This window comes from Sylvia atricapilla, chromosome 27 (assembly GCF_009819655.1).
Source record: "Sylvia atricapilla isolate bSylAtr1 chromosome 27, bSylAtr1.pri, whole genome shotgun sequence".
NCBI classification, from domain to species: Eukaryota; Metazoa; Chordata; class Aves; order Passeriformes; family Sylviidae; genus Sylvia; species Sylvia atricapilla.
The window spans coordinates 1,817,897-1,841,290 of record NC_089166.1 but is presented as its reverse complement, the minus strand read 5'-3'; the positions used below and the strand labels follow the sequence as shown (position 1 = coordinate 1,841,290).

The 23,394-nt window shown below is 56.8% G+C and overlaps 3 protein-coding genes across 4 annotated transcripts; 2 read left to right on the top strand and 1 right to left on the bottom strand.

The window, feature by feature from the left end:
• Window positions 1-543: 543 nt before the first annotated feature.
• Window positions 544-7,871, top strand: KCNH4 (potassium voltage-gated channel subfamily H member 4). Its single transcript, XM_066336544.1, has 15 exons — window positions 544-853; window positions 992-1,123; window positions 1,272-1,414; window positions 2,288-2,531; window positions 2,745-2,902; window positions 3,214-3,421; window positions 3,544-3,738; window positions 3,918-4,117; window positions 4,469-4,718; window positions 4,823-5,037; window positions 5,987-6,034; window positions 6,120-6,487; window positions 6,631-6,734; window positions 6,820-6,899; window positions 6,985-7,871. The coding sequence occupies exons 1-15, from the start codon at window positions 724-726 to the stop codon at window positions 7,444-7,446; spliced, it is 2,937 nt and encodes a 978-aa protein (XP_066192641.1). The 5' UTR covers window positions 544-723; the 3' UTR covers window positions 7,447-7,871.
• A 201-nt stretch (window positions 7,872-8,072) lies between these two features.
• RAB5C (RAB5C, member RAS oncogene family) lies at window positions 8,073-20,035 on the top strand. Of its 2 annotated transcripts, none has more exons than XM_066336540.1 (6): window positions 8,073-8,204; window positions 16,020-16,263; window positions 17,270-17,421; window positions 17,705-17,827; window positions 18,544-18,637; window positions 19,016-20,035. In XM_066336540.1, the coding sequence occupies exons 2-6, from the start codon at window positions 16,098-16,100 to the stop codon at window positions 19,129-19,131; spliced, it is 651 nt and encodes a 216-aa protein (XP_066192637.1). In that variant the 5' UTR covers window positions 8,073-8,204; window positions 16,020-16,097; the 3' UTR covers window positions 19,132-20,035. The 2 variants fall into 2 exon arrangements, with proteins under 2 accessions (XP_066192637.1, XP_066192638.1); XM_066336541.1 differs by lacking the exon at window positions 8,073-8,204 and adding an exon at window positions 8,241-8,260.
• A 1,910-nt stretch (window positions 20,036-21,945) lies between these two features.
• Window positions 21,946-23,124, bottom strand: LOC136372076 (heat shock protein beta-11-like). Its single transcript, XM_066336539.1, has one exon. It carries the CDS (start codon window positions 22,873-22,875, stop codon window positions 22,096-22,098), a length of 780 nt encoding a protein of 259 aa, XP_066192636.1. The 5' UTR covers window positions 22,876-23,124; the 3' UTR covers window positions 21,946-22,095.
• Between the last annotated feature and the right edge of the window lie 270 nt (window positions 23,125-23,394).

The window sequence follows — 23,394 nt, the reverse complement described above, 5'->3', positions numbered from 1 at the left end:
CTGTGACTGGGAAGGGCACGGGGCTTCTGAGGACTTCACAGCGGCTGGTGTCACCTCCTGCTGCCAGGGCTGAGTGATGCTGGGGAGGCTCTGTGCTGCTGAGAGGGTGAGGATACTGTAGTTCATCTCTAGCTCATGGCAGCTGGGCACTGGCTCTTGACTTCCCGTGGGCTCATGGCTTTTCTCCCACCCTCTCAGCTGGTGCCCCAGCACCCCACACCTCTGGGGATCTCAGCACCACAGCTGGGCACCCCTGGGCTGGATATGCCCAGCCGAGAGCTGCTGCTCCCACTAAGCTCCCTGAGCCCCGGCGGAGCTGGAGTGGCAGATGGTGAGGGGGAGGCGTGAGCTGCCTCGCGTGGGTGATGGGGGCCGGGAGATGGATCCGGGTTCCTTCCCCTTCCAGGACATGGGGCTGGGGCCCTGCCCAGGCTGGGGCCTTGGGGGCAGCAGGACAGGCGATGAGCAAGCTCTGAGAGCAGCTAGGGGCAGCCAGCAGCCAGATGGAGATCTGGCTCCACTTCCCAGAGGGACACGTGGGGGTCCAGGAGGGCTGGGCTGCTGTTTGTGCCCTCTGAGGTGGCCCCAAGGCCTCGGGGGCAGCTGTATCTCCTTTCAGACAGCAACTTCATCCTGGCCAATGCTCAGGGCCGCTGTGGCTTCCCCATCGTCTACTGCTCTGATGGCTTCTGCGACCTCACCGGCTTTGCCCGCACCGAGGTCATGCAGAAGAACTGCAGCTGCCGCTTCCTCTGCGGGGCTGAGACCAGTGAGCCCATCCTGCAGAGCATCGAGAAGGCGCTGGACAGCAGGGAAGAGTACCAGACTGAGGTCTGCTTCTACAAGAAGGATGGTGAGTGGCACGTGGGGCTGGGTCCCTGGCCACAGCTCCAGCTGGGATTTGGCCCCGTCATGTCTTCATGGCCCTGGTGGGAAGCTGCTGAGAGGTGGGGGAGCTGCCCTGCCTTCACCAACTCTCTCCTCCATCCAGGAGCTGCCTTCTGGTGCCTGCTGGACATCATGCCCATCAAGAATGAAAAGGGAGAGGTGGTGCTCTTCCTCTTCTCCTTCAAGGACATCACAGAGAGCCGAGGCAGGAGCTACCCTGGTGACAAGAAGGAGGGTGAGCCATGGCTGTGGAATGGGGTTGGGATTCAGGGAGCAGTGTGTTCACGGAGCGTGTGGCTAAGGGGTTCCTTGTTCCCTGGTGGGGAACGCCTTCATCCATGCCACAGCACTCTCACTAACTCAGCACGCATTGTCCACTGCAGAGAAGCAGAGGAGTGAGAAGCAGAAGAGCAAGAAGCCCGGGAACTCACGCCTGAGGGCTGCACGGAGGCAGGGCCGGACCATGCTGCACCAGCTCAGCAGCCAGTTTGTCCGGAGAGACCGTGGCGAGATGAAAATCAACCGTGTAAGGACCTGAGGGACCCTCAGTTTTGCCCAGTGCCTCCCATGCTGGGGCTGTGATGAACTGGCAGTGCAGAAGCTTCCTGAGAAGCTGCCCCCAGCACAGCCCAGCCTCACTGGGATGCTGTTCCCATGCACATCCCTCCCTGGCCTGCCAAGTACCAAAGCGCTCCCCAGCTCTGGCAGCCACGCTGTAGCCAGGCTGCACTTGTGTTTGGTTGGCAGCAGGAGAACCCAGTGGGTGCCCAGAGCTTGTCGTTGAGACAGCAGACCTGGCAGCTCTGCAGTCACTGTCAGGAAACCCCAGTGCTGGCTCTGAGCACAGCCACGCTGGCTCTGGGGAATGCTGTTACCAGGGTGCCAGAGCTGTGGAGCTGCCAGATGGGGCAAGGACCATGTGCCAGCCCCTTTGCATGGCTGCTGTGCCTAGTACAGGGCTCCACCTGCAGCTGTGAGGCCAGAGAGAGGGTCTGAGAGCTGCCAGGTCCCAGAGTTGAGGAGCAGGAAAAGGATACTAGTGCACCAGTTTTGAATTTTGGCTATTTGGGAGGGATGGCCCTGGCTCTGCTCTCACCTCTCCCCTCCTCTGCCCCAGCATGTGAATTGGCACCTGAGACGGTTCCAGGCAGCAGTTGGCATTGCCAGGGGATTACTGTTAATAGCAATGACATTGTGTTAATTGATGTGCTGTAATGGGGCATTCTGTGCCCATCTCTGAAGGTGACCACAGTGCAGGCAAAGGGTGTCATCACCCTGGCATCAGGGGGTACCAGCTGGCTGGCAGGACTCAGGAGAAGGGGTGGCTGTGCTGGCCTTCACCCCTCGTGTGGGATGGCCCCTGCACCATCCCCGTACCACCCCACATTTGCTCCCGCAGAACGTGTTTGAGAACAAGCCATCCATCCCTGAGTACAAGGTGGCCTCGGTACAGAAGTCCCGCTTCATCCTGCTCCACTACAGCATCTTCAAGGCACTCTGGGACTGGTTGATCCTGCTGGCCACCTTCTACGTGGCTATCACTGTCCCCTACAATGTCTGCTTCACGGGCACAGAGGACAGTCTCTCAGCTGCCCGCAGCACCATCGTCAGCGACATCGCTGTAGAGATGCTCTTCATCCTGGGTAGGTCTATGTGCGGGGCTGAGCACTGATCCAGGATGGAGGATGTGGTGGGGCAGGGATGAGGGGTGATGGAGAGGGGGGTTGGGTTTGCTGTGCCCCTGCTGTTGGTCCTGGGCACATCAGAAAGTGAGACCAATGTTGGCTGTGGACGTTGACTCGTCTTTGCCAGCCACAGAAGGGGTGGTGAGGGCTGGTCCTGCTCTCCTGGGGTAGATATCATCCTGAACTTCCGGACAACATATGTAAGCCAGTCAGGCCAGGTTGTGTACGACCCTCGCTCCATCTGCATCCATTACGTGGCCACCTGGTTCTTTGTGGATCTAATTGCTGCTCTGCCCTTCGATCTGCTATACATCTTCAATGTCACTGTGGTGAGTGCTGCTGGCACAGACACAGCCTTTGACAGCAAAGCTGCTGCCCACCTCTCTGCCCCTCTCCAACACCCACATCTCCTGTGGATATTTGGTGCCCTGACAAGCCAATACCCTGGTTCCTGCTGGGTGTTGGGCACAGGGGTGTAAGGCTTGATTGGGGATGAGCTGCCTCTGGCTTTCTTGTAACCCATGATCCTCCTGGCAGCCATGGCGGGGGGCAAAGGGTTCCTGCCCTGGGGGCGGTGTTGGGGTCTCTTCTTGTCCCTGTCTGCAGCTACACGGGGTTCCCCTTCCTGCCTGCCCCCCAGACCTCGCTGGTTCACCTGCTGAAGACGGTGCGGCTGCTGCGGCTGCTGCGGCTGCTGCAGAAGCTGGACCGATACTCACAGTACAGCGCCATGGTGCTCACGCTGCTCATGTCCATGTTTGCACTGCTGGCACACTGGATGGCCTGCATCTGGTACGTCATCGGCCGCAAGGAGCTGGAGAGCAATGACCCCCGCACCTGGGACATCGGTGAGTGTGGGGTGGAGACACTCGGAGCACTGGGATCTCCCCGTGCTGTGGGGCAGCAGTGCCAGGGGTGCAACCCTAACAGCTGGCTCCTACAAGTGCTAACCCCGGGCTGTGCTTGGCAGGCTGGCTGCACGAGCTGGGCAAGAGGCTGGAGGCTCCCTACATCAACAATTCGGTGGGGGGCCCCTCCATCCGCAGCGCCTACATCGCCTCCCTCTACTTCACCCTCAGCAGCCTGACCAGCGTGGGCTTCGGCAACGTCTGTGCCAACACTGACACCGAGAAGATCTTCTCCATCTGCACCATGCTCATTGGGGGTGAGGCGAGCACTGGGGCCGGGCAGGGCACTCACCTCGGGCTGCCGGAGCACTGCACCCCAGGCAGGGCGCTGGGGGAGGTTCTGGGGCATGTATGGCCTGTGAGACAGCCCTGGGCTGGGATTTGGGGATTTTGGGAGCTGCCCCTCGCTGGGCTGACGCTGCCCTCCTGCCCCCAGCGCTGATGCACGCCGTTGTCTTTGGCAATGTCACGGCCATCATCCAGCGCATGTACTCCCGCCGCTCGCTCTACCACACCCGCATGAAGGACCTCAAGGACTTCATCCGCGTCCATCACCTGCCCCAGCAGCTCAAGCAGAGGATGCTGGAGTACTTCCAGACCACCTGGTCGGTGAACAACGGCATTGATGCTAATGAGGTAGGAGGTGGTGGCGGTGGCACGGCCGGTCCCCTCCAGCCCTGACCTGCACCCAGTGCGGCAGCAATGGGGCTGGCAGGGCCGGCTCAGAGAGGGACCAGGTCTGGGGCGAATTCCTGCCAGCACGGGGAGCGGTGAGCGGGACAGGCATATGGAGCAGAAGCTGCTGATTACCACAGGGCCTGCCTCTGCCAGTCGGGACTGCTGAGCGCTGCTGAGACGCCAGGGAAGCTCAGCAACGAGATTCCCCGCTCCAGAGGGGGACCTTCCCCCTGGGGCTGCCGGACTGCAGGAAAGCTGCTCGCTGCTCCCTGCGGCCCGTGCTCAGAGCCCCGGCTCCTCTCTCCCCAGCTGCTACACGACTTCCCCGACGAGCTGCGTGCTGATGTGGCCATGCACCTCAACAAGGACATCCTGCAGCTGCCCATCTTTGAGACGGCCAGCCGGGGTTGCCTCCGCTCCCTCTCCCTCCACATCAAGACCTCATTCTGTGCCCCGGGGGAGTATCTGCTGCGCCAGGGCGACGCGTTGCAGGCCAACTACTTCGTCTGCTCCGGCTCCCTCGAGGTGCTGAAGGACAACGTGGTCCTGGCCATCCTGGGTGAGGGCAGTTGGCGTGGGCTCTGCCCCAGCCCTTCCTGCTGCCCGGCAGAGTGAGGGGCTCTGGGCTCGTGTCACTAGCCCACCCCTGGTCCCCTCCTGCAGGCAAAGGGGATTTGATTGGAGCCGACCTGTGCAGCACGGAGCAGGTGATCAAGACCAATGCAGACGTGAAGGCACTGACCTACTGTGACCTTCAGCACATCGGGCTGCGGGGGCTCTGTGAAGTGCTACAGCTCTATCCTGAGTACGCCAGCAAGTTCACAGCTGACATCCACCAGGACCTGACCTTCAACCTGCGGGAGGGCAGCGAGATGGAGGTGGGTGCGTGTCCTCCTTCTCAGGCCCCTTCCTGTCCTCATGGCCCTGGGGCTGGGGCTGTCCGTGGCCTTGGAAGGGGAGGCTGTGTGCTCCCTGCTTGCAGTCCCCAGGCTCCAGGGCTGGGGTGAGGGTTGTAGCTCTGCCACCCTGGCATGCAGGTATGTCCTGTCCTGGTTCTGTGCAGCCCGGGGAATTGGCAGAAAGAACATTTGCAATGCAGGAGGCTGCAGTAGATGGAAGGCTTGGAAATGGGGTTGGAGAGAACTGGGGGGGTACTGCAGGACAGACAGCCAGGGCAAAGCCCCCTGGAGTGCAGCACAGAGCTGGGGGCTATGGATTTATTAATGCTGATGGCTCCAGCATCCAGGGGGATGTTCCGCTGCAGAAATGGCTCTGCTGCATTTTCCTCCCCTGGTTCTGCTGAAAGAGGCTTGGAGCTCCTCTGGAGCATCTCCCTGGTACCCACCTTCCCCCCAAGCCTGATGCGGGTGGTGTGGGAAGTCAGTCTCTAGGGCCCAAACAGCCCTACCAAGACCCAGCATGTCCATAACACAGGAGGGGTGTAAACAAACCAAGAGTGGATAATGCCAGGAGTGTGCACCAGCTCTGCACCTGCATCACCTTCCCCAACTGGCTGCAGGTTCCAGACAGAGCTGGTGCTCTGATGGCTGAGCCGGGGCTGGGATTTGGGGTGCAGCTTCTGCTCTGAGTCAGGACGCTGAGGCTGAGGTTGAGCAGTTCATCATTGACGTGGCAGCAGCAGAGGAAGGAGACTGGGTGAGGGGTTGTGGAGGCTGGTACTGAGGCTGATGTGTGGGGCTGGGGAAGGCTTGGTTGTCCAGGGGGGCACTGAGTGGCTGGGGGGCCTGCGGGCCCGTGACTGGTCTCTGTGGAGCTGAGCAGGGCTCCCTCCTGCTGCTGAGCCGGTACCGTCTGCTCTCCCCGCAGGGGCTCTGCCGCTACTCCCGGTCCCCGAGGCTGCCGCAGGCGCCACAGGTTCGTCCCTTGCCGAGGCGATGGGGGAGGATGGGGCAGGGATGGCTGTGGCTGGGACCAGTCCTGACCTCCTGCCCGCCTGCAGCCTCGTCCGGAGAGCGGTGCTGCCCCGGAGAAGCCCCTTCCCTCCATTGTGGAGGATGAGGAGGAACCCGAAGAAGTTTTCCAGCAGTCCCCTGCCAGCACCTCCCGCTGCAAGCTGCTGCTGCCCGCGCTGAGCAGCTCAGTGCGCCGTGGCTCCCTGAGCAGCCTCCTGGGTGATGAGCTGTGCCAGGTCTCAGCCCTGCGGCACAACTGCCACTCCCCAGCCCGTGGCAGCCGCGGCCGCAGCTCCTCTCCACAGTGCCGGCGGGACAGCCGGCTGCTGCAGCGGGATGGTGGCGTGGGCAGGAGGCCGGCCAAGCTCCTCATCCCCTCCCTGCACACCAACGGCCCGCCAGACCTCAGCCCCAGGTACGGCTGGGATGTGTCGGTGGCTTATCCCGCTGCTGCGGGTTTGTGCCAGCCAGGCTGCGAGAGGCCCTGGGGGGCTGCTCAGGTGGTGGCAGACAGGTGACGGGGTGACACGGAGCATCCCTCACCCCCTCCTGCTGTAGAGTCGTGGATGGGATTGAAGACAACGGAGGGACTTCAGAGTCACAAACTTTCTGCTTCAGCATGGACCCGCCGCCGAGTGCTGCGAGGGACTCCCCCACCTCAGGTACTGCCAGCAGCTGCCGGGCAAGGCCAGAGCGCTGGCCCTGGGGCTTGGCAGGGCATTCCACTGCTGTCTGTGTCCTCCCCAGCAGGGACTGACGCAGGCGGCCCAGCCCTGGTGATGGAGGCGGAGGAGATAAAGCAGAACATCAGCAGACTCAACCAGGAGGTGTGGTGGGGAGCAGAGGTGGGTGCACGTCCCCGAAAACCCCGGGGACATCGGCCGGTGCTCACTGCTGTCTGTCCTTTTCCAGATCAACCACCTCAACCAGGAGGTTTCGCACCTCAGCCGGGAGCTGCAGAGCATGATGGAGCTGCTCAAGGGTCACCTGGGCGTCCCGCAGCCCCCAGCCTGTCCGTGCCGTCTGCCTGCCACCGTCCTGCCGCCTCCCCGGCCCCCGCCGCCCGCTGCCCCGGTGCCCTCTTCGCCCCCGGTGCCCCCCAGCTCCTTCAGCTCCCCCACGGCCAGCCCCCGAGCCAAACGCTGCCCCGTCCGCAGCCGCTCTGCCCACGCCGCTGCCCTGCACCCCTGGGTGGGCGCCGAGGGGCCGCGCCCGCCGCGGGGGGACGCCCCCGGCCCCGACCCTCGCCGGGGCTCGGACTCGCAGCCGCCCTCGCTGCCGCCTCGCTCCGCCCGTTCCTTCCCCGGCTGCTCGGCCGGGGCTTGGCCTCGCACCCGCCCGCAGCCGCGGTCCGGCTCCACCAGCTCCCACTGACCCCCCGGGCACCGGGGGGACCCTCACCTCCGCTCCCGGTGACCCTGCCCGGTGGCGGGGCCTGTCCCCGAAGTCCCCCGGGAGGCCGCACTCCGAACACTCGCAGGGATTTTGATACGGTTTTATACTCTTCGCCTTTTCTACAGCCCGGCCGGGCCCGGCAGCCCCACCCGGGGTCCCCTGCCTGCGTGGGGCCGTGGGACGTGGCGGGGCAGCGCAGCCCTGGGGGACCCGCGGGGCCGGGAGCGGCCGAGATCTGGCGGGAGGAGGGGCCCGGGGGGGATCCGTAGGGATCTCCGGTAGGGTCTCCGGCTTGCCCGGGGATCACAGCCAGTGCCGCCCCTCCGCTGTTGTTGTTCATGTTGTTCCGCCCCGCCTCTCCCACGCTCCCCGCAACACCGAGAAATAAAGGCTCTATTTTTCCAGCCCCGGTTCCGCTGAGTCTCTGCCCGCGGCCGCCCCGCCTTGTCCGAGCCCCCCGCCCATTCCCGCACGGGGCCGGTCGCGCCGGGACGCCCCCGGACCACAACTCCCAGCAGTCCCCGCGGGGTGCCATGACGTCACTCCAGCTCACTGGGGCGGGGCGGCCCAAGGGGCGCGGCACGGGCGGGGCGGGGCCAGGTGATTGGCAGCTGTGTCTGCCTGTGGGCGGCGAGCGCGGGGCGGAAGGGGTGGTCGGGTCCGGAAGCGGAACGGGTAAAGGCGGAAGTGAGGGCCGGGGCCTGCGAGACGCACCGGCGGGAGCGGCGCTGCGGGCGGTGAGTGGGGCCGCGGCCGCTCGTTTGGCCCCGAGGTGGCCGGGCTCGGCCCGAGGGTATGAACCCGTTCCCCGGAATCTCGCCCGGCCGAGGGCGGCAGCCGGGCCCCGCCGCTTCAGCGGCCCCGTGGCGGGAGTGGAGCGGGGACTCGGTGGCGCCGCTGTGCCGGGCGGGGCGATGCTGGGGCTGCACCGGACGGGCGCCGGCGGTGGGGCGGGGGCTCTGGGCGGCCGGGTACTCTCCCTTCTCGCCAAGCGCCGGCCTAGCGGGGCCCTGAGTGTCGTGCGAGGCGGGGGAGCGGCGCCGCCGCGGGGCACCGACAACTCCGGCCTGGTGCTACCGCTGTGTGGTGAGCGGTAACGGGAGGGGAGCGGCACGGCCGAGGGGTCGGTGCCCGGCTCAGGACAGATGTCCCGGCGGCGCTGTGAGTTCTCGGGTCCGGCTCCTCCGGGCTGGCTGTGAGCAGGGGCGGCCCGCGGGGAGCGAGCGCCTGCAGCCGGTGCCGTGTGATTGTCCGGGAGCTGTGCCCCGGCTCCCGTTTCTCACAGCCGTGACTGGCTGGAAGCTGAATAGGATTGAGGAAGGTGCAGTGCCAGGACAGAAGGGGTTTTCATGCTGGGATCATATTTTGTAGTAGTTGCTCAGCCTCTGAGGTGGGAATAGGGACTCCAGGAGCTGGGAAGCCCAGCTGGGTTCCCGGAAACTGCTGAAATGAGAAAGGGGACTTCATTTGCTGCAAATGAGCTCCAGAGGAGACTGTCCTGGGTCACTACAAGCACAATGTGGTGCCAAGCACAGCCTTGTGCCCCTCGAGAAGGGAAAACCTATGGTGCTGTAGGGCCCTGGGCAAGGCCCACAGGCTGCAAGGACATTCTGTGGCTTGTCTGTAAGGGAATCTCGAGCAAGGCTGTCCTTGCCTCTCCATCTCAGCGGGAGAGCCCCCGGTGTGTGATTGCTGTGGCATCCTGGTGGGATTGCACCAGGAGTGCAGGTGTGAGTGTGAGCAACAGGTTTGCCCTTCTAAATCCTGGGGAAACTACTGGGACCTTATCCCTGGTGATGCTCAAGGTGCTGACAGAGCTCCTGGGGCTGGGCAGGAGCTGTGAGTGGTGCTGTGACCTGCAAGGAGCCCAGCCCAGCTCCGACCCCAGCCCAGCTGACCTTTAGTTGCTGCTCTCAGATGGGGCTGTTGGAGCTCTGACCTTGGCTGTTTTCAGTCCTGTAAGGGAGTTGGAGAGTAGAATATGTCGAGGGACTATTTTAAGTCTGGTGTGGAACAACTTGCATCTGCTATTCTTAGCTTTTTGTGTGGAGGGTCAGCACACTTGAGCTGCCCTGTTTACAGCCTGACATCAGGCCTGTGCTCTGCTGGGGCTCCTGAGCTGCCTCTGAGCCTTGGCTGAGGCCAGAAAAGCAAATTCAGTCCAGTTGCCTTGACATGCTGTGTAGTCTGAGTGAGCTTCCTGGAAATACCCACTAAAGTCCACTACTGCCTTGAGTCTGAAAGTCTCTTACATTTCTTTTCAGCCCCCTCTGGATAATAAGGTGAAAGAACTATGTCTGAAAAGAGCTAATTCAGGGTCGTACCTGTAGGCAGCTACAAGACAATGTTGATTTTGGTGCATTCTTAGAGTGAGGCAAGCAGATAAAGCACAGGCCTGGCTGGATCTGGGAGGTCAAGGGTAGGAATGTTCAGGGTCATACCTGAATCTCAGTGTTGAAACCTCAGACCCCTCATGAGTCACAACAGTTTGCTGGAACAGTCAACTCCTTCAGACCAAAAATCTGTTTCTGGGGTAACCTCCTCTCAAAGGGGCTCTGGGTGATTTAGCTGACATTTGGTTGCAGGTTGTGCAGGCAGTGGGGGGTCCCTGTAGGCTCTGTAAGTAGGTGCTGATGCCTCTTCAGGTGATGGTCAGATGGACTCCTGGAGAGGGTTTGAGTAACTGGAGAGCATGAGGGCAAGGCCAGCTTGGCATGTGGATATGAATATAATAAGATAAAACATTTATCTAGTTTTGCATTACACTTTGCTGTCCTGTGAAACCAGGGATGTGTTGGGCAGTGTGTAAAGGAACTGTCTGGTGATGTGTGTGTGCTTGGCCAAACCTACCTGTTGTGCTGAGATGTGGGATTATCTCCATCCCAGCAAAGCTCTTCTGCATCTCAGCAGGGATCACCTCGAGGGTTGCTCTGAGCCCTGCCAGTCACCAGCTCTGGATCCAAACTTCTTCAGCTGCTGCACAGTTAGTGAATGGTGGTCATGGCATCTCCCTGAAGAGGGAGGGGGAAGGAATGCCAAGTGCTTTCAGACACAGGAAATGAAATGGGAACGCTTCTAATGAAATGGGTGTAGCCCAGAGTATTCCTGTCAGCAGACTTTAAAGAGGAGAGAATGTAGAAATGTTGGAGTCAGCTGTTTTCTTCCCTTGGGGTATGAAGTTTGCAGCCTCTTATGCAAGTCCTGAGAAGTTGTCGGAATAACACTGAAAACACTTTAGACACTGGCCAGAGACAGGGAACTTTCCTGGATGTGGCAGTATTGGGGAGGTATAAAATTCATCTGAGTGCTGGGGGGAGTGCTGTCCTCCCCTGCAGCACAGGGATGAGCTGCTGGAACAACCCTGCATAAACAGATAAGAAAACACTGGTTTTCATGTTTGCTTTGGTTTGGTAGTGCTCCAAATAAGGAGCTGCTTGAGGCAGGAGATCTTTGTGCAGTCTGGGAAAGATATTCTGAAGGTCACAGATTCTTTGCAGTGCAGGTGGCAGTTTGCTGCTTTGCATTGCTGATGTTGCCTTCTTGCTGACTGAATAGTGGGTGCTATCCAAGGCACGTGTTGCTGAGTGTCTGGTCAAAGTAAAGCTGTGTCTGTTGAAGTTACCTCAACAGGAATCAGTGTCAGGAACAGGAGTTAAACAACCTTGGCTGAAGAATTAAAACCTTGATGCTTTTGTTTCATTTGTGTCAGTCTAGGCTGCATCTGTGGGTTGATCCTCCAGCCTTGCTGTGCCAAGGATAACTGAAAGTGAGTGAAGGCTCCAAGAGGGAGCTACTGTGGGACAGGGAGCTAGTGAGCAGCTAATGGGAGATTAAGGTGATATAAAACTCTTCTACCAAAGTCTGTGCTGGAGGGATTGTCAGAGTCACAGCAGGGTGATGGCCTTGAAATCTCTGAGGATAGAGTTGTTTTGAAAAAGCTGCTTTGGAAAACAGCTGGCTGCTGGGGCTGGTCCAGAGGCCATGGGTGTGCAAATGTCAGGAAACAGATGTGTATATCAGCTGCATGAGAAGGAGCTGATACTAGTTCAGGTCTGCAGCTGAATGAGTAGTTCACCTTTGGAAAGGAAATCCTATTTACCTCTAAATTAAGATGAGCGTGTCCAAGTCTTTGTGAGTCTTGGATCTGGGACTGCACAGAGAAGTTGTTTCACTATCATAAGTTAGTCACAGCCATAGAAGTGCTGCTGAAACTGCTGTCAGAGCTGATTTGGGTCTGTGAATCTGCACTTTAGGGCTGTAGTGCAGCTTCTGCCAGTTCAGAGCAGTTCCTGAACTTCAGACTGATCAGGGCACTGAGGGCTCATTCTTTGGGGAGGGAAAAGATAGAGTATTGGAACTCATAAAACTTGATGGGCCTGAGGTCTGTAGGTTGGGTGTTTCCTGACTCATCTCCTCTGTAGCAGCTCGATCTGTTCCTCCTTTCTCTGCAGCCTGGACTCTTCTGCAGTCAGGCTCAGAGATTTTGTTTTTAGTAATCATATTGATGAGTTGAGATATTTGGTTGGTGTCCCATGCTGTGCTAGGCTGGGCTAGTGTGGTCTTTGTGTGTGGTTCTGGTGGGACCCACACTTTCTGCTGGTCCTGCTCATGGAAGTTGCCCCAGAGTCCATGTCCTGAAGCTGACTGTGCAGCCCTGGGCCAGCTGCCCGTGCAGTGTGAGGTGAAGCAAAACCACTGGGTAACTTCAGGGCTTCCTTTGCCAAGGAATTCATGTAACGCTGTCAGCTATTTAACGAGATAAATACTTCACTGGGGCTTTTGTCTTGAGTATTTTGGTTCTAAGCCAACAAATCCCCAGTGAAGCAACTCCTTGCATAGCTGAGAGCAGCAGCAGTCCTTTGGGTAACCAGAGTGTTCAGGATTGGGTTTCTAAGTAGCCTCAGCTTTCAGAGTAGTCCTTGCTACTGGGTGAACACAGGGCAAAAATATCAGATTCTCTCACTTCTGACACCTTAAATGAGCAGCTTCCCTGTGGTGGGATCTCCTGCAGGGGTTAACGTGGCTATCTAACAGCAATTCCCCTGTGGAGATTTGTGTTCTTATCCTGGGTAGGTTTGTTTGAAATGGAATCTGGTGCTGTTTCCCAACATCCTGAGATATCTAGAGAATGGTCTTGCACTTGGGCAGGCAGAGAGTGCAGCAGCCATGGCATGTGCTTGCTCATTTAGGGCACTCAGATTCTTCAATTTAATATTCCTGGCTGTGTACAGCAAACCTAGCAAACCCTGGCAGGCAGAGGAGGGGCTGGAGGAGCACTGACTGCAGAAAGGATAAACCTGGAGCTCTCACTTGTGGGACAGCATCAGGAATTAGTACTTGACTTCCACCTCAAAGCAAACAAGAAACTATGTTAAGAGTTCACAATAAAAAAAAAAAAATCGGTGCTTTTGCTGTGGGATGCAGAGCTCCTGTGTGTGCTTCAGTGAGCAGGAGGTGGGTAGGGCAGGTAAACAAACCAGCATGAGCCTTTTCATGGGTCTTGTGATCTCCTAAGTGCTGAGTTTCACTAGTTAAAAGAAACTAGTAGGAAAATTAATGCTTGTTAATCTTGATTACATGAGTACCCCACCATGCCCTTCCTTTTCATGGCCTCGATGGCTTGAATTAGCATGGCAGGCTGGGACAAGCTGGAACTTCAGCTGCTTTCCCTTGTCTGTGTGGTATTGCTGTGGTTATTTTGGTCTGCCTGACCCCTGGCTCGAGTGTCAGTGCTGGGGTTCTCGTGGGGAGCAGGAAGGGGTGAATGCCCAGCTCTCTGCTGGGAGGATGAACAGCTCCCCAAGCACCAGGAATGGCTTCATACAGGAGGAAACAATCCCTTTTCCTCAAGTGAGTGTCCTCTGGTGGGTGTAGGCTGATCTAGCACAGGTTCAGCCACCTGTTCTCTCTGCAGAGCTGAGTTCTGTCAGACTGGAATCCACAAACATGTTGGCAGTGGCAGAAAGTGCCACAGAGCATTGGTGGGCACTTCCTGCAGTTATTTGCTTCCTCCTGTGACCATCAGCTGGTCATCCAGGTCTTGGGGTATGTCCACGGCCCACGGCCATCAGTGACCAGTTAGGGTCTCTAAATTCCACTCAAATGTCTGAAAGATATGGGCAACTTCTGTGAACATGAAGCCATATAATCCTGTATCCAAGCCTCAGACCACCCTTAGATGATGATCTGGTTCTCCATAACTGGAGCAGGTGAGACTCTGGCTGCTGCCTTGCCTGCCCTGACCAGTGACTGTTCATGGTGAGCTCAACATGGATGTGCTCCCCTAATTCTGTTGGAGTTCATGTGGCACAACCAGATGGCAAAATGCATCAATATCTGAAATATAGGTCAGGCTGAGACTTGAGGATGTCAACAAGCTCATTTCCTTGCTTTGCTCTGGGAATCACTGCTATCAGATTTCGGGAGGCCATAACTCAGACACACTGTGATTCACACAGTGTTTGTGCAGAGTGTTGGACTGGAGCAGCAGTGGAGCTGATAGACTGCCCAGGGAGTTATAAATACAAGGTTAAACCAAAGCTGTTCCCTTGCAAGTTCTGTATAGAGGGGAAACTCTAAAAGGTGGATGTCTCTTCAGGCTGGTAGAGATGCAGAGCTCCTGCTGAACCTCTTGAATCTGGCAGTGACCAAGCTGCTCCTGGCCAGAGCAACCAATGCTGCGTCCTCACCCTCCAGCAAAGCCAGTTGTTGATTTGTTTCATATCAAGGCTTTTCATCCTGTCAAACAGTGTTTGCCCTTCCTCAGAAGAGGGAGGGGAGTCCTGACCATGCTGTGTGCAAGGACTCAGCTCTGAATTACAGTATCTTCACTGCTTAACCCAAGACTGGACTCAGAGCAATGGCTTCACAGCTCTGGCTCCTGAATCATCCCACAGCACTCAGAAGTTTTGCTCCTTGGTTACTGGCTTAACAGCTGGTGCCTGACTGCCTCCTGGTTAGAGCAGTTTGAGGTGAGATGTCTCTAGGTCAGTGTATGCCCAAGTGCTTTGTGTTGTGTAAGCTGCTGATGTTCTCCAGCTGCTGGCACTCACAGGATCCAGAGTAGCTCTGAAATGGCTGGAGGTTCCCTATCAAACAGTGGGATTGTTTAAACTTGAGGCATAGTTAAAGTCACCTCAAGCAGTCACAGCTGGACAGGCCTTTCCCTGGAAAGCAGCTATTTGAAACTCTCCTCTGTGCTGAGTAGGCTTGAGCCTTCTTCACGGGACTCTGCTCCAGTTCAACCTGTTTTAAACTTCTTATTCATGGATAGCTGATATTTGCTGGGAAAATGCAGGATGTACATGGTTCCTTTGGGGGATACTCTCAGGCAAGGAGAAATTGGCTTTTGGGGCATTTTCTTTTGACAAACAGCCTGCATTAGGAGAGTAGAAGGGAAAGTGGTGATCCAGAGCAGATGCAATCAGCTGTAGCATTTATCATCCACAGGGAAGTGGGAGTTGTGAAGGGTACAGGAAATGTGCCTAAATCTGTAACTGTGTACTTGGAAAGCATTCCTGTTCTCTGCAGGCAGCAGAGCTTAGTGCTTAGGGAGGAGCTGGGATTCACTTGTGGGTAACTCAGGATGCAAATCAGCTTGTCCTGCTGTTCCTGCCATGGTTTTGTGCTTCTGCACCACTCGGGAGGCTGGTGCTGGGGACTGGTTGGCAATGCTGATCCCAGGGGATGCTGTCTGTTCATGCTGGCTTTGAACAGTCCGTGTGAGGAGCGTGGCCAGTAGCCTGATGACCTGGAATGCTGTGGGATAAGGGTGCTGAGGCAGCAGGATGGGTGTGGGGAGCATTAGGTGCTGCCTCTGTTTGGATCAGGTTGGTTGGTGATTCCTGGAGGGGGAGCTGCTGTCAGTGTCTGAGGAGACAGCCTGTGCCCAGAGAGCAGCTGCTGTCAGGTGCCCTTCTGAGGTGGGCTACCTCCTGTAGCAAACCACCTGCGTGGCTCCAGTGCCATCCTTGGGCCTGCTGGGAGGTGGAGAATGTTGTGGTGTAAGTGCCTCAGGACAAACAGACAGCTCTAGAAACTCCTTTTGTCCAGATGCCTCGTGACCTCCTGCCACTGTGGCACTGGGATTGCTCTGTATAGCATTGAGAGTCTGAAGTTGCTTCCTTGTGAACTGGGGAAAGGAGGAGGGAGCTAAAGGTCAACCTCAGTTACCTCTGTGGACTGAGTAATTGCTGTTTGAATAGACAAAGCTCTAATAACACCCATTGTGTGCTGGCTGCTCCTTACCTGCCTCACCCCCAGCAAGGTGTGTGTAACATCCATACAGGGTGGAAGTGCTGCAGGGCCCACTGGTGAGGAGGAGAGCTTGAATTACCATTACCTCTTTTCCAGAGAGGCTCTGCAGGCAGAGATCCTGCTGCAGGGGCTGCTGCCTGGCAGGAGCTGCTCTGTGGTGCTCACAGCTGATAACTTTCCACTGTGGGAAGGCACCACCAGCAGTCTGTGCTGATGGTGGCTGCAGATCAAACCACCCTCTAGAACTGGTACAGCTGGTCCCTGAGCGTGTCACTAACTCTAACCTCCTCTTCCAGTTGCAACCTGCCTACAGGTGGATCCAGTGCAGAACCTGCAGCATCCTTAACTCTCGGCACTCCTGCACTTAGCCCACAATGGCAGGTCGAGGTGGAGCTGCCCGACCGAATGGACCAGCTGCTGGGAACAAAATCTGCCAGTTTAAACTTGTTCTCTTGGGCGAGTCAGCGGTGGGGAAGTCCAGCCTGGTCCTGCGCTTTGTGAAGGGGCAGTTCCATGAGTACCAGGAGAGCACAATTGGAGGTGAGTGCCAGCTCCAGATGCCTGTGGCCTGGAGGTGCTGACCTTGCTGGGGCAGTCTGGGGTGTCAGAAGCAAGGCTGGCTATTTCGGTCTGGTCTGGGATTTTTGCTATAAATAGAGCCAAACAGTTAATGCTTTAACTCTTGGTTCACAATTTGTTTGTTGGTGTAATGATCAGCACTGCAGAGAATAACTCTATGGCAACCCCACACTTTGCCTCTGAGGCTTTGTTTCCTGTGCCTCAGATCCAGCTTCTAATTGGAACTGAGGCCTTCAGCTTGGTTTGCAGCCCTTAATTATCTTTTCAGACCATGACCTGGGATTCTGGGGCTGTTTCTAGCCTGATACTGTTAACTACTTTCAGAGTCCTTTCAGGTCTAGTAGTTTATTAGCTTGAAATCATTAGCACAGTATCACAAATGAACCAAAGGCTGGTTGGCATGTGGGTCTCTGAGCAGCAATACTGGGAGGTATCCTGAGAAAGGCTTGAGGTGTCCCTCTCTGACCTGTGCAGGGAGTGAGCACAGCTGGAAGTGTGGCTTACTGGCAAGCAGGGCCTAATTCTCCTCTGTGGAGGGCAGTGCTCTGCCTCAGTCTGTACCTGAGACCTGTGCCTTTGTGCTGGGTGTAACACATGGTGTGAGACTCACTGGGACGAGAAAACAACCAGTTACTAAACTGGGGAGTATGGTCTGAGTTTGGTGCTGTTATTGGTGCTCCCCAGGTCTGACCATGGTGCTGCCACAACTGGACTGCACGATCCCTTTCAGGGTCTGGTGGTGTGGATGCTCCCTAGACCCTCTGGGCCACCTTCCTGTCACTGTGTGATGGTTCTTGGTCACTGTGAGCAGGGAGTGTGACACAGCAGAGCTGCAGCTGCCACAGCCAGTGGCACTGGCCTCTCCAGGGCTCAGCTCGCTCCCATGTGGCAGCAGAGCTGCTCCGAGCTCCTGCACTGGCTCTGGGCCCTGTCCTGCTGGAGCTGAGCAAACCCCCTTCTCTTGCAGCTGCCTTCCTAACACAGACAGTGTGTCTGGATGACACAACGGTGAAGTTTGAGATCTGGGACACGGCGGGGCAGGAGCGATACCACAGCCTGGCCCCCATGTACTACCGGGGGGCTCAGGCAGCCATCGTGGTCTACGACATCACCAACACAGTGAGTGTGGGCAGGGCTGGGGGGCTGCCAGGAGGCTCCTGGTGCCCTGGGAGCGTGTCTGGGTCAGAGCCCTGCAGGTACTTGGCTGTGGGTGCCAAGTTCTTGAAAACTGCTCATGGCTTCTTCCTCAGCTCTGGCCAAGGCTGTGAGCTGATAAAGGATCCTGCTGCCAAGTGCTGCAGAGGCAGAACACTTCTCACAGGAAAGCCTTGTTCTAATCATATCTGCCCTGTGGATTCCTACATGTTGCCCTTCCTGACTGTTGCCTCCTGTTTGTTTCCAGGACACATTTGTACGAGCCAAGAACTGGGTGAAAGAGTTGCAGAGGCAGGCTAGCCCCAATATTGTAATTGCACTAGCAGGAAACAAGGCAGACCTTGCTAACAAGAGAGCTGTGGACTTCCAGGTGAGTGGGAATCCAGAGAAGTTGTTGCAGGTCAGTAAAGTATCTTTTTGCTTAAGTGAGGGAGTTGGCGGCTGTGTAAAATATGCTTGGAGGGAGAAGGAAAGTGAGGTTTTTTTGCCGAGGACTGCAAAATGCCACTGAGCAGGGTCTGTGCCCTGCCCTTCCCTTGCTTCTGTGGCCCTGGCTGGTGAAAGTCCTGGTGAATGTGGAGGAGGAGGCCCACAGAGCACAAGCTTCTGTCCTCAGCCTCCTTTGCTGCCTTACTCATGTGGGATGTCTGCAGGGTGTGAAACAGCATCTTCCGGGTACGAGACACATGAGGAATCGTTCCTGGCTTGTTCTCTGCTCTTCACAGCTCTTACCTCATCTGAGGCAAGCACTCAGGAGAGGTTCTTACCCAGCCCTTGCACAGGATTGCTTCTGGTGCCCCTGGGTGACACACTCCCAGCTGACCCAACTCCCAGGCTCTGCGTGTTCATGTGGCTCAGTCAGGCTGTGCCCCAGCTCAGCTGTGGGACACTGGCCATGCAGGGCTGCTGGTGTAGCGTGTCCCTGGGTTGTCCAGGCCAGGTGGAGGCAGGGACAGGAAGGAATTTCTGGCCCAAGATGGGACATAGCGTTTCTCCAGCAGTTATTGCGTTGATAAGTGAAGTGTGTGAAGTCTGTTTGGGCCTCCTGGCAGGCTGCCTTTAGCACTCTGATGTGATTGTTTGTAGGATGCACAAACATATGCAGATGACAACAGCTTGCTGTTCATGGAGACGTCGGCGAAGACAGCGATGAATGTGAATGAAATCTTCATGGCAATAGGTACAGCCTGTGTGTAGGGCTCTGAGTGTCAGCACTGCAGCCCAAGAGGGTCCTGTGTCAGCCAAGACTGGTGGCTCCTGCTGGGGCAGGTGCCCAGTTTGCCACACTGGTGTGATTGGTCATTCCATGAGTGTGTGGAGCCTTAGCCTTGTAAAGCTGGTTCCCTGTCCCTGTGTCTGGGGTGGTGGTGGAGGTGGGAGCAAGTCTGAGCCAAGGATGGGTTGGTTTGGCATGCAGTGCAAACTGCATGTTTGTCCTGTCACAAACTCAGTTGGTGATGAGGGCTCAGGCTGGAGCAGGCTGAACCCAGCCTGGAGTGTGCAGTGAGAGGAGCTTGGCCGCTCTGGAGGATCCTGCTAACGTCCTGTTTCTTTCTAGCCAAGAAACTGCCAAAAAATGAACCCCAGAATGCTCCTGGTGGCCCAGGCAGGAATCGGGTGGTGGACCTTCAGGAGAGCAGCCAGCCGAGCAGAAGCCAGTGCTGCAGCAACTGAGCAGCTGCTCCGGCCCGCGAGCCCTTGGAGGACGTGACTGGAACCCACGCTAACGATCGCACTTACCGTAGGGCGGCTGCTGCCGGCGCCGCTGTGATTCTCCATCCCTTTCTGATCATAGGCTGGAGGGAGTTCTTCCACCTGCACCTTTCTGTACAAATACTAATTCAATTCTAAGTCTTAAGTCACTTTTTTAATATATGAACTTCTGCTCTTCCCTCTTCCTGGTGGTGGTGGATGCAGGACCTGGTGTCTGCCCAGCCAGCGTGGCCGTCCCGCGGGTGAGGCCAGCAGCACCCAGGTCCCACAGCACTGTAGTTCACTATGGGAAACAAAGGGATATTGGGACACGTGTTTAAAGTTCCCTGTCTGTAAGAGCTGAGGCTGATCCCGTATGATGCGCCCAGAACAACCACTAAACTGTAGCATTAGAGACAAACTCCGGCTCTTGGGCCACTTATTGACCAAATCAACGATGAGTATTTGGGGTGGGGCAGAGGGAAGCAAAACTGGTTTCTTCTGTATTTTGTATTGTATGTTTCTCCATGTAACCAATCAGTATCTTGTCAATATAGTACATCCAACGAGCTGCCTGTTGTCTTTCTTTGTGTTGGACTCCAGCATGCCAACTCTTCTTTTCTCTCGGTTCTGTCGTAATGCACTAATCCTGTTGCAACTTTTGCAAAAAATCTTGTATAGAAATTTGTCGTTTTCTTGATGGTTGTGATGCCACTAATATTGTTAACCCTGCTCTGGTGGGAATACACAAGGTTTACTGATGTACAGAGGTGGGGTGGGGGAAACCTTGGGTAACCTGTCGGTGGGAATGACATGTATTGCAAAAGCCTGTAATTCCACAAAGAATGAAGGGAGGTATTAAATGGCTTCTGTTGCCAGACTCTAACTGATGTTGGCTGCTGCCTAGTGCCTAATGCAGTGTCTTATGCATCCTGGTATTTAAGAGGAACTGTCGACTTAGTCTTCATCACAAACTTCAGTTTTGTGTGATTAAAACAAAATTTTTATAAACCTATCATAACAACAATGTTCATGTTTCTTAATGCAGCAGGGACTGGACCTTAGCACAACAGTTCTGGTGGAGGCTGAGCTGTGCTGGGCTGCTCCTGGTATGTCCCACACCTTGGTAGGAAAATGGGGCCCTTCCTGAGGAGGGAGAAATGGGGCTCCTGAGCTTGAGCTGTGCAGCTGCTCCTATCACAGTGATACTGCTGGTGTTCATTTCGCTCCAGTGTGCTTAAGGAAGCTTGAGGGAGATTGTGGGAATTATTCCTTGCTTGATACTTCTGGGGAAACTCTACAATGCAAGTTGGGAAGAGGTGGGGGAACAGTGTGTGGAAGAGAGCGCTCTGCTCTGCAGTGGGACAGGCTTGGGATGGTGCTCCAGAATTCATGAACACAATGCCTCTGGCCCTGGAGCACGATGGCCTTGGAAGATGATGCTCTGTCACTGCTGCATGGACTATGAGACCCCAAAGCCCTGAAACACCTGGACTCAACATGGAAGAAGGAGTAGCCCCTTGCAGCTCCATCTCTGCCATGTGTGCTGCTGGCAGCACCATCTGTGCTCAGGAGAGGCTGTGGATGGAGATGTGTTGCTTTTGGAACCCATTGCCCTCCTCAGCTGAGGGGCTGCAAGAGGCTCAGCCACAGGAGCACTGTGAATAGAGTTGTATGAACAGCCTTGGCTTGTGTGCCCTTCATCCACTATCCAAGGTCTCAGTGCCTCTTACTTGTGCTGGATTGCCTTAAAATCCTGGAGGCAGGAAGGGTCTGGAGTGATTTGGTGATGGAGTGCTTGGGATCATGCTCAAGCTGTGGGGTGTGGGTTTCAGTGGCTCTCACTACAGCTCATTTGTGTGGTGCTGTTTGTGCCTGGACTGCTTAGCTGATCTCTGTGGGACCACCCACTGCTTACACTCTGGTGTGGACTGAGGCTGGTGGTTTCCTCAGGCAGCCAGAGATGGACCAGTTTGGAGAAGAGCTTCCCTGATCCCACTGAGAATAATCCAGTGGGCACTGTGTGCAGTGCTGTTGCCATCTACTGGCTCCTCTCCCTGGGTGCCTGGTTTCTTCCTAGACTCGGGGTCTCTGTGAAGGCATCTGTGATGCCTTAGGGAAGGTCTTGCTGCTTGCCAGATCGGGTGCTCAGGGGCTCGGTATCAAGGCTGGGGACCTGCTGCTGTTCCTGGTGTGTCTGGGCAATGGGCTGTCTGATCTCAGGGTGGCTTTAGCACAAACAGGCGTTCCTGCCTGCATACCTGCTGCCTGCCCACACACCTGCTGCCTGCCTGGGCCTGAGCACGGGTGTTTGTGGTGGTTACGCACCGCACCCGGGGTTGGGCTTTTCCCTCCCTGCTGCTGGGAACTCAGGGTGGACTCCAGCAGCCCCTTGCCAAGCTGGGAAGGGGAAAGTGTGAGTACAGCAGCCTCACACCACAACCAGCCAGGCAGCCTAAGGCGATTCCCTCCCTGTTCTGTGGGGATGGGTCTTGGCTGAGGCTGTGGAGCTGGAGATGATGCTGACAGCAGTCTGAGGGAGGGTGAGAATACCCCTGCTGCTCCTGTACAGGTGAGTGGGACTACCTTTCCTACCTGCCTCCTGCCCTTAGCAGCACAGTGCTCCCAGATCCCCTCCCCTCTCTCACAGCACCCTCTGGGTCTGCTAACTTGACCCCATTCTGTGCTGCCCTGAGAAACAAGAGAGGTTCTTCCCTCTCTGTGCATCCCCCTCCTCTGGCACGGAGAGAAGGGTGCAGCCTCCCCATCAATCAACACCCAGAGAACACAAGAAGATTCAATGCAAAAGTATTTTTATTGGATACAAAAACATTCCAGTATAGTGAAAAAAAAATGACATCATTGCCGATGAAGCTTGTCTGGGCTTAAACCCGGGACTTGCTCCTGTCTGCTCCGGTCCTGCCGTGGCCGTCGGGTCCCATCCTCTTACATTTGGGCTTTGTTGGTGGCTCCGTCCTCAGAAGCTGGTCCAGTTTGTGAGGCAGCAGGGCTGACCTGGATGGGCACGTTCCTCTCGGGAGCAGCCGGCAGCGCCAGCTTGGGCGCCTCGATGCGGAGCTGCCCATCCTTGGACAGGGAGCAGCTCAGCGCTTCGGCGTCCACCTCCTCGGGCACGTCCCACTCCCGCTTCAGCACCTCGTACTTGTAGGAGAAGGAGCCCTTCTCATCGACATTCTGCGTCTCCTTCTGCCCCACCAGCACCACCTTCCTGCCCACCACCTTCACCGACAGCTGCTCGGGAGCGAAGTTCTTGACGTCCTGGCAGACAGAGAAGCCGTCCCCGGAGCCCTGGGTCATGGTCATGCTGGTTCTCGGGGTGTGCTCCGCAGCGATGGCTCCGTGGTTGCTCAGGAGCTGCTCGAAGCTGCTCATGAACTCCCGAGCTTTCTCCATCTCCTGCTGCAGCTCGGTGAAGATGGTCTCTGCGTGTGGCCAGAGGGTCCTCACTGTGCCCAGCCGGCTGGCCAGAGAGCTGGAGGCGAATGGTGCGAGGTGCATCCGGCAAAGCATCGCTGCTGCTGTTGTTGTTGTTGTTGTTGTTGCTGCTGCTGCTGCTGCTGCTGCTGCTGCTGCTGCTGCTGCTGCTGCTGCTGCTGCTGCTGCTGCTTCTGTTGCCTTTCCAGAGGGCTGGAAGCGTTCTGCCCCGCTGCTGCCGACCGAGCCTTTTATACCCGCTTCCCGGAGGCGTGGCCTTGTCCTGACCATTACGTCACCCTCGGGAGAAGGGCTCAGCTCTTTCCAGCCCGTTCCAGCTAATTCTTGTTACTCACCCGTGAGGAGAGGCAGCGCTGACGTCGTGCCCGGCATACCTTCGCCCTGACTCTTACAGCTCTGCTCTCCTGGCTTATAATTAGCAGCATCACCTCAGCCTCGGAGCGGGATGCCTGAGCCATCCTTGCCAAAAATCTGTGCCCTTCGCATTTCCCAGGCATGGAGTGAGTGTGGGCTCGTCTCCTCCCTGCCTCCCCCCAAGCCTCAGCTACGGCCCATTTCCCCCCCACCCCAAATCTGTGCCCAGCGAGGTCCCTTCAGGTGAGACCAGATGTTGGTCCATAGGCCCATGCCCAGGTGGGGTGCTGAAGGGTCAGGACAGCGATGTAAAGGAATTATTTAAGGATTGATTAAGGGTAGCTGAAAAGGATACCCTTCCATAAAACAACAGGATGGGGGTGGCCGACTGGGAGAGGGGTCCCAGAAAGTGCAGGAAATGCCTGGCAGTAGATG